A 10,000-nucleotide genomic window follows, 5' to 3' on the forward strand; every position below is an offset into this window, starting at 1 on the left:
TACTACTACTACTACTACTACTACTACTACTACTACTACTACTACTACTACTACTACTACTACTACTACTACTACTACTACTACTACTACTACTACTACTACTACTACTACTACTACTACTACTACGACTACTACTACTACTACTACTACTACTACTACTACTACTACTACTACTACTACTACTACTACTACTACTTCTACTACTACTACTACTACTACTACTACTACTACTACTACTACTACTACTACTACTACTACGACTACTACTACTACTGTTATCGCGATCATTAATTATTATGTCCCTTAAGGTAAAAAGTAAAAACGAGAGCAGGATTCAAAATGATTGGTCAGCTTGCATTTACGTGTTCTTATTCGCAGGTATGATAACCTGAACTGCTATGAGCCCAGTCAGTGTTATAATTGAAATACTCTCAAACTACCGCACACGGTTATCGGGCCAGCAAAATATGTGGATCTCTGCTTGCATTAACGATCGTAATGATTGCTTTATAGATAAAACGATATTTTAGACAGCCATTTTAATAGAGCTGTGTTCTCACTAAATTCAATCAATCAGACTATAAACGTTTAAGGTTACACATAGTTTGGTGTGTTGGTACGTTATATCCTGCTGGCGAATGGTGTGAGTATTTTACCTAAACGTCATCTTACAGAGAGAACGTCAAAATGGTTTTGCGCATGCGTCTCTCTCGTCCTCGCTTTCGGCGAAGTGTCTCGTGCCGCTTTCACCGGAAGCGAGGACGAGAGACGCATGCGCACAACCAACATGACGTTCTCTCTCTAATAACTTTTCCGCCAGTGACGTCCAACCAAGGGACGCTACTCTTCCACTTACCTCATTTCCTATTGTGTCAAAATAACTTAAAATAAGGAAACTGAGTTATTAGAAAATCTAATAATTTTCTCTCTTCTTATTGATAGCATTTAATTTAATTAAATACGGGTAAGGATAAAATTTCATGTTGTAACCACCCAGTTCATACCAATTCTATTTGAGACGAGTGTTTACAATTCAATAGGCTACTGACCTCGCCCAAATCAAATGAAAACCAACATGTGTCACGTTACAGCTCGCTATCTACTCGTATCTTGTTATCAATCAATGCGTATGTTTCTATAAATAGCCATCAATTCCTTGAAATTATTGAGTTTCAGGACTTACACATTCGTAGACGATGTGATGTTAGCACACATAAGTTTATCGACATTTTTATTTCACTATTATCTTATAGAACCAAGTCATTTTATTTATAATTCATATTGCGAAATGTTAAGTTATTTTTGTAAATGGAACTGAAACCGTTTTAGTTTCTAATCTTTAAAAAGATTTACTAAGAATCTTGTCAACGTGGAGGTTTTGTATTTAAATCAGATGAAGCATGCCACTGAGACCAGAATTCAGACATCATTTTACATGCTAGGACTTTGATTATAATAATTACATTTGATTATTAGTTCTTAAATGGAATTTGTCACGCTGTGAGAAATATTGAATGTAGTTTGCTTCTCAATTATGAATTGCTGCCTGTAAGCCTAACGCTTCTAGTTAAAATTATCTATATTCTGTTTTCATGTGTTGGAGTTATGAAATGCATTCATAAAATAAAACACATCATGGCCAGTGTGTTTACTGTGACTCAAGGTTCTAACAAGTCCTGTGTTGCGTGTTGATATTATGCGTTGAGACATAAAAGTCACAACATCCGCCAGCCGGATATAACTGACCAACACACAAAACTATGTGTAACTTTGAACGTTTATAGCCTGTTTGATAGAATTTAGTGAGAACTTATAATTAAAATGGCTGTTTAAAAAGCAATAACAAAGAGCTGAGTGATGCCAATTTCGTTGCCTCTATAATACTGAACTATAACCGCTGAGATCAAGGCTTTTCGTGTATTTTGACTGTGAGGATTTGACTGTGATTAAATAATTAGATATGATTCTATTTTAAATGGATTGTGTTACCATGTGAAAAATTTGAATTTGGTAAGAGAGATTTTTCTCATTAATGAAGTGATATCTGTGATCTTAGAATTTCTATTGGGAAGATCTATATTCTGTTTTCATGTGCGAGGGTCAGTTACAAATTTGTGAAATATGTAAGTCAAATAAACACACCATGAAAAACACTCTCAATTTATAATTTAACTGGCCAGTTTGTTTAGTTTGATGTGTATTTAAATCCGATCGAATAAAACCACTTAAATCAGAGATCAGCAACAATTTTAATTGTGGGGCTTTGCTTGGGATTAAATTAATAATTAGATATTGCTCTTATTTCTTCGGAAATTTTACATAATTTGATTTTAATCTTCAACGATTTATTATTTGGAGTACTTAGCTTTTTGTTTTTTTATTATTTTGTTTATTATCTTATTTGTGTAGTTATTCAATTTTTGTTTTGTTTATTTATTTTTCTTATATTTATTATTTTATTTCTTCATTACGCTAATAGCATTCTAATCGTAGCAATCCGTTTCCATGCGCTTTTTAATCACTCTGTGACTTGGATTAGTAAAATGGTGAAATCATGAATTATCTTCATAACTTACGATTTATGTTTTATTTTTCTTAAAATTTTATTTGCTTAGCAGCCGCCAGCGCGTGGACATTTTCTAGAGATCAATGATTGTACAACATCAAATGACTTGTCCGAAATGCCTGCAAAGAAAGAAAGACAAGAAATGAATTGACAGATCATTACAAATGTTAACCACTTTGTTGTGACTTTGTGACACTACTTTTATGGAAATGGATAACAACAATTACACACTTAATTTAGCCGATACGTTCAAAAGCCAATCTGATTGTTCATCACTGTTCGAGCGGCTTGCATTGGAACTGAGAGATCTGGATAGAACAGTAGCTCTCTTGGTCTTGGAGGGAATACACCGCCTAGGAACACAGCTACAAACTCAGAATTTCACATTGACAAACGACGTGATTGATAACTTCAGAAGGATTTTACGACAATGGCGCTGTGAGTCTCCATTAAGAGAGCCTTACGACAAGAGATGCGTTCCAAAACTCCTGAAATGTCTGACCATTTTCAAATCCCTGAACGTCCCTTTGTACATTGGGGACAAAGGTCACAAAATAGCATTGAGTGAATTCGGTGATGAAATAGAGGATATTCATATTGATGAGAACACATTGTTATATTACTACACAAACACTGAGCAAAATCAGATTGGTGTCAACAAATGCGATTCTCCAACCAGCAATGGATACAATGAATATTATTTAAGTTCCAATAAAACCGTTGCTAATGATAGCTGGTTCGATTATCCAACTTCGAGGAATATTAATAAAAATTCAATTAATGATGACGACATTGTAAATCATGTCAAACTGAACGACGCCTTGAACCAAGAACAGAAGAATTCTGGACGAAATGTCAAAAACTTTATGTCCCTCTTCCAAGACAGCCATCCCTTGTATTCTAATGAGCACACAAATTGTTTACAGCAATTATCATCATCTCTTGTGAATAATTACAAAGACGAAAACCTAAATATGTCAAATACGGGATTTCTTCGGAGTAAAGTTAATGATAGTGACAAAGAAATCAACAGCAACGTTCAAAATAGCCTAGCGTGTATTGGTGGTCAAGGTAAAATAATGACAACGTTATCTGAGCTTGGTGTGTCAGGACTGTGTCAAGGAGAGATTATCTATGTATACAACATCAAAAACGACAACGCAAACAATAGTAGTGATACCAACGGCACTGACAAAGAAATTAACAGTAACACCACCAACAGCAACAAAAGCAAAAACAACAACATAAACAACAACATCGACAACAAAAACATAAGCAAAAGTACGAAAAGCAGCAACGACGATGACAACAACAACAATAGCAAAAAGACTATCAAGCAAGTATATGTGATTCTGTACGCTACAGAAAACACAAGTGATGGGGAAGGTCTAAAAGGCCTAAAGAAACCAAAGAATGCTATCCTAAAGAAGTTACTCGATACAGATTGTCATGTTGAGATCGTCATATTGGCTCCAGATAGGAATAGATTTAACTGCGAGAGCTCTTCTACATTGCATTGTTCCAGGAATAAGTTTGCGGAGATCAAAGTAAATGTTGATGCCGAACTAAAGAACATTAATGCTAAATCAAATGAAATTTCAGAAATAGAGCGGGAAAATGATATCAACAATTCTCAACACCTACAATTAGACAAGGATCGTGCAGTAAACACAGTGCTCAATAGTGATAAGCACTCTGAAGCTAGCAAGAAAGCTTACAGTTATTATTTTTTGGATTTTACCCCAATTGATGACGAACAAACTATTGTGTGTAATACAAAGAATAAGTGTGAAAGTGTTTTTGTTGATAGTATTAACAGTACTGACAACGCTGGAAGTAAAAGTAACAATAGTTTATCTTCGTCCTCTTCTTCTAATAAACTGACTGACTCCGGCAGACTGATTAGTGACAATTGTAGTAAAGCTAGTGGTGACAAAAGCTGCAATTCGTCGTCGGAGTCAATCAACGAACGTCTTGGAAAACACGAAGATTTGAATGATAGAAAAAACATTCCTACAGCCTTTACAGACGTTCAAAAAAATGTTTTAGATTTGATTGGGGCATTCACGTCTTTTGAGGCTTGTAATCTGTTCTTTGAGCAATTGACTGAAAGGTTACTCGATGTGAACGAAACCATTGGGTTGCTGGCCGTGGAAGGTCTCTTTAGACTGGAGAAGGATGTCGGAGAACTCCATGATCCAGAGGCTAATCCTCTTCCAAGAAAAATCAATGGTCATATATATTTTACTGAGGGATTAAGAAGGCTTCTTTGCAAATGGGTGTGTAATTTTCCCACTGGTTCAATTCCAAAGCATTGGTGGAAAATTCGTTATTCTCTTCTTGTTTATAGGACGTTGCGAGTTCCCTTGTTTGTTGATAGTCTTTTCAAAGTCAGTGTTAGGGGTTTAAGAGAGTTCAAAGAACAGCAACTCGAAGAGATTGAGATTGATGGAAAGATGCCAATATATCACGTGACACATCGAGCAGAGGCAATGAGCATTTCTGGTCAGAGCAAATTTATAGCCAGCAACAGAAAAAACATAATGGAGGGGACATGGTTTAGTCCTGGGATAAAATCAAACAGTATTTATGGGAGCAAATGTTTTAAAACGAGTCTGTCGCTTTTAGGCGTTACGGGCCTGTACCAAGGGGAAATTGTTTACTACAAGGATGAGAGGAATATCATTCTCTACGCCACAGATGATCCTGGTGTGGATTTCAAAGGATTAAAGAAACCAACAGAACTCTTCGTTAAGGAAGAAGCAAAAACGTTATCAGTCAACAAGGATCGTAACCCCCGTCCCTTTGTACATGTTTCTATTTTTGTCCCGAGACGATTTTTGCCTTCTCCCGAGATATTCCATCGTGTTGTAAGCCAAGAGGCCGACGTTGTCCACAGCCCATTCTGTATTCGAGTATGCAGACGTTATCGGGATAGTTGTGACGAACTACCATGGTGCCTTCCCACCCCTTTGCATTCCACACAACCTTTTCTTTCAGTGCCTCAACATGTCCGTCCTACTTTTTATCCTAATAATTTCCCCACATATCCCCCTCAATACTCGACACGACTCTACAACCATACATCACAATTTCCGCTATCCTCTCCCTCTCAAAAAAGATTTATCCATCCATATCACTCCAACCCCCTTCACAATTACGGTTCTCCCATTCCACTTGGCCCAAACTATTACCAACAAACTATGCACATACCGCGAGCTCCTCTATCTTTTCCTCGCTATCAAAACCAAAACACGGTTCGTGGGCCATCCTCAGTACCACAACATCCGCAGCAGCAATTTTTTTCAAATTCCATATTTGGTCGGGCTATGTGGTCTAGTGGTATGACACTCGCTTTCGAATCGGAAGGTCCTGGGTTCGAACCTCGCTCGGCGCATAGTTGAGTCCTTGGAAAAGGCTCTTTACTCACATTCTCTCACCACACTCAGGTGTAAATTGAGTACCTGGCGGTTAACAGCGATGTCTTTGTCCGAAAAATTGTAATATCGCCTAACAGGCGTCATGTCTCGTCCTACATGTTAAATGTTGCTGTTGACCAGGGACCCCTTGTAAAGCGCTTTGAGCACATTTAGTGGATATTGCGCTATATAAGAGCTCAATTTATTTATTTTTATTAATTTATATTTTGATATATAGCCGAATGACTTTTCATATCTCTCTTTCTTTCTCTCTTTTTTGTGTTTCAAAAAATATTTGTTGTTGTTCTTGTTTTTGTTATTTTGGTAGATAAACGCTATTTTCGGTTTTGTGTTCAATGATCGTATGTGTTGGTGAATGATGAAGTATCCGAAATACCTTTCAGTTGATAAGACATATTTTCCTGTGCGTCATCGTGGCGTTGTGTAGAGTAATCAATAACTTTAGTTAACTTATAACTCACTCATTCCCATGACAGGGTGATCGTCGGAAGGGGAGGGGGGTGACTTGGGGAACGCTACCTCCACAATCTGGTGCCACTTATCAAGGTCATTGGCCTTCTCTGTCAACTCGTATGACGTCAAACCTTGTCATTTCCATATTATCCTGCCTAATTTTCTTTTGTCTTCCTTTTCTCCGCTGACCTTCCACCGTATCGTACCTTGCACAAGTTGTCGTGGTAGAACGAGTGTCCAAACATGCAAGTTTCATCTTTTTAACCATTACAATCAGTTATTTCTATCTTCCGATAGGTTTCCCACACCTCCAAGAACATCCTTAATATTAATAGCTCCATGTTCCAGCTATGACGCACATAAGTTCTTTCGATAAGCCTTGAAAATAACGTAAAAATCCCGTCACTATACAATGCGACGATCACGACAAGGAAGTTAAAAGATTTGTTGTTTATCAGTACGGCTATGTGGTCTAGTGGTATGACACTCGCTTTCGGATCGGAATGTCCTGGGTTCGAGCCTCGCTCGGCGCATAGTTGAGTCCTTGGAGAAGACTCTTTACTCACATTCTCTCACCGTACTCAGGTGTAAAATGAGTACCTGGCCGTTAACAGCGTTGTCTCTGTCCCAAAATATTTTGTAATATCGCCTGACAGGCGTCGTGTATCGTCCTACATGTTAAATGTTGCTGTTGGCCAGGGACCCCTTGTAAAGCGCTTTGAGCACGTTCAGTGGATACTGCGCTATATAAAAGCTCAATTTAAGTAGTGTTCAAGGAAACAAATGATCCCATTGGCTGATATATTGAATACGACTGATTACTCTCTTTAGGTAGTCGTCACTCTGCATCATTGTGATGTAATTGTTTGGCCCGTGTCGGGTTATGAGCATGCCCTTACAGAGAAAACGTCAAAAAAAAAAAAATAATTGAGCTTTATATAGCGCAATAGCCACTAAATGTGCTCAAAGGGCTTTATAAGGGGTCCCTGGTCAACAGCTACATTTAACATGTAGGACAGGACATGACGCCCGATTGGCGATACTACAATTTTTCGGACAAAGACAATGCTGTTAACGGCGAGGTACTCATTTTACACCTGAGTACGGTGAGAGAATGTGAGTAAAGAGCCTTTTCCAAGGACTCAACTATAGGCTCGAACCCACGACCTTCCGATCCGAAAGCGAGTGTCATACCACAAGACCACATCGCCGCACATAGTCAACATAGCATTGCGCATGCGTTTCTCTTATCAACTGAGGAAATCTACCGTTTGGTTACTGAGATATTTCGAATTATATTTGAGAAATCGCTTTTCAAAATGTTATTTTATACATACTTTATAATATAAAAATATAGCCATTGAACTTATTTTGAAGAAATGTTCACAGTGATGTGTTGCATAGAATACCCAAGATTAAGATTACCCGCCGTGAAATTACTGACTTCACGGTTCGGTAACTCAGACTAATAGATCGCAGAGAAACGATTTAATTGGTGCATCACTGTGAACTTGTCATCAAAATAAGTTTATTGGTTATATTTTTATTTTATAAAAGTATGTAGGCCTGTATAATAACATTTTAAAAGTGATATCTCATTAACCAAACTAATAGATTTCCCCAGTTGGTAAGAGAGGCGCATGCGCAATACTATGTTGACGGTCTCTCTGAAACTGTAAGGGCATACTGAGTCTCAGAAGGCTACCATCTTTCTCACATTGATCACGTGAATAAGTCATCTAGTCCTAATCCTTGTCGAGTCACGGCAGCAGCAGGAGAATTTGTAGCCCATCGGCTCCATCTGGTACTAAATAATAATGTGAAATTGAATGTAAGTTTCAATTTAATTAGTTAACTACGCCACTACCACATCATCTCATTAATCTGTGGTGTTTCATTCATCCTGTTTTGTTGATAAAGGGAAAACCCGAAACGTTCATTTGATCAGTTTTTGTAATTAAATTGAACCTTACATTCAATTTCACATTATTATTTATTTCTTCGAGCTTCGAGCAGCAACATTTACAATCTGGTACTAAAACATCTGGATGAAATAGTGGTGAAGTAAATCCAAAGTTTAAATTATTATCACCTCTTTGGGCCACTGAAACGTGAGCTGGCAGGAATGCGCTTTGATGTCGATGAAGAGCTTGTTGACCATGTGCGGAAATGGCTACAAAACCTTGACGGAAATTTCTTCCGAGAGGGTATCTATTCCATGGTGCGGCGTTGGCAGAAGTGTGTCGACAGGCTTGGCTGTTACGTAGAGAAATGAAGGACGAGTCAAGGTATGAACACGTGCAAGAATTTTTTTGATAGCATAAAAAACGCGGATTTTACAGGCATTTTTCGGTTAATTATGAAATTTAATTATGAAAGAGCCCTCGTATCAGAAATATGACAATGTTTCTAACATCTTTGGGAGTCGATTATATCGATCAATATTTAAAGTTCACTAAAAATGTTGTTATATTCGTTGTTTTCGTTGTCGTCGTCGCTATCGTCATTATAATCATCATCATCAACATCACCATCATCACCATCATCATCATCATCATCATCATCATCATCATCGCCATCATCATCACCACCATCATCATCATCATCATCATCATCATCATCATCATCATCATCATCATCGCCATCATCATCATCATCATCATCATCATCATCATCATCATCATCACCACCATCATCATCATCATCATCACCATCATCATCATCATCATCATCATCATCATCATCATCACCACTATCATCATCATCATCATCGCCATCATCATCATCATCATCATCATCATCATCATCACCACTATCATCATCATCATCATCATCGCCATCATCATCATTATTGATTATATAATCAAAAATGAATTCAGCTGTGCAACTTGACGTGTGACTTTGTCATCGTGATTTGGACCAATGTCTAACGAATTATTGTCTTCATTGTAAATACATAGAATATTCCTTTACAGCCAACCGTTTTATGTTTTTGTTTTTAAGGGTTTTACGGCGCTTGCGATACACTTAGATCATTTCAGCGCCAGCAAAAAAGAAAAATTCGGAATGTTAAAAAAAATCCAGATTTACAATCAAACGCAAACAAGTAAAAGTAAGACAAAGGGGAATTGTTCAAATAGTGAACAGATGTAGATTCCAAGAACATACTATCAGATTACTTAGTATGGGATCGCTCTAAAAGTCTCACCTAGACACAACCGCAGGCTCCACCTAAAAGGAATACACGCAAATGTTTACAGATCATTATAATAATATATGACTGCGTGGCTCAGCGGTATGGTCTTTGCTTCGTAGCCGAAATGTACCGAGTTCGACTACCCGCCGCGTTGTGTGGCCTTGAGCAAGTCACCTCGCCTTAGCTCATTTTGCGGCGCTGCACTGCGGCTGACGCCTGGGTTGTTATAGACAACAGAGAGAGATAAGATTTAAATGAGAAAATATCATATCCCGAAACTATAACTATACATTTGCGTGTTTCCTCCTAACTAAGGACCCAAGCCAGGGCCAGGACAAATATGAA

At 37.7% G+C, this 10,000-nt stretch overlaps 1 protein-coding gene across 6 annotated transcripts; it reads left to right on the top strand.

Annotated features, from left to right (window-relative positions):
- The first annotated feature begins 1,164 nt into the window (after window positions 1-1,164).
- On the top strand, window positions 1,165-9,433 carry LOC144974560 (uncharacterized). Of its 6 annotated transcripts, none has more exons than XM_078917545.1 (2): window positions 1,165-2,010; window positions 2,616-9,433. In XM_078917545.1, the coding sequence occupies exon 2, from the start codon at window positions 2,770-2,772 to the stop codon at window positions 5,968-5,970; it is 3,201 nt and encodes a 1,066-aa protein (XP_078773671.1). In that variant the 5' UTR covers window positions 1,165-2,010; window positions 2,616-2,769; the 3' UTR covers window positions 5,971-9,433. The 6 variants fall into 6 exon arrangements, with proteins under 6 accessions (XP_078773671.1, XP_078773670.1, XP_078773669.1 ...); XM_078917544.1 differs by having other exon boundaries at window positions 1,168-2,123; XM_078917543.1 differs by having other exon boundaries at window positions 1,190-2,123; window positions 2,619-9,433.
- Window positions 9,434-10,000: the final 567 nt, after the last annotated feature.

The sequence above is a fragment of the Berghia stephanieae genome, chromosome 6 (assembly GCF_034508935.2).
Source record: "Berghia stephanieae isolate SIO BIC M18660-M18661 chromosome 6, UCSD_Bste_1.3, whole genome shotgun sequence".
Classification (NCBI taxonomy): Eukaryota; Metazoa; Mollusca; class Gastropoda; order Nudibranchia; family Aeolidiidae; genus Berghia; species Berghia stephanieae.

Coding starts and splice junctions, on each gene's coding strand:
- LOC144974560 (XM_078917545.1), top strand. CDS start 2,770: ATGGAAATGGATAACAACAATTACACACTTAATTTAGCCGATACGTTC.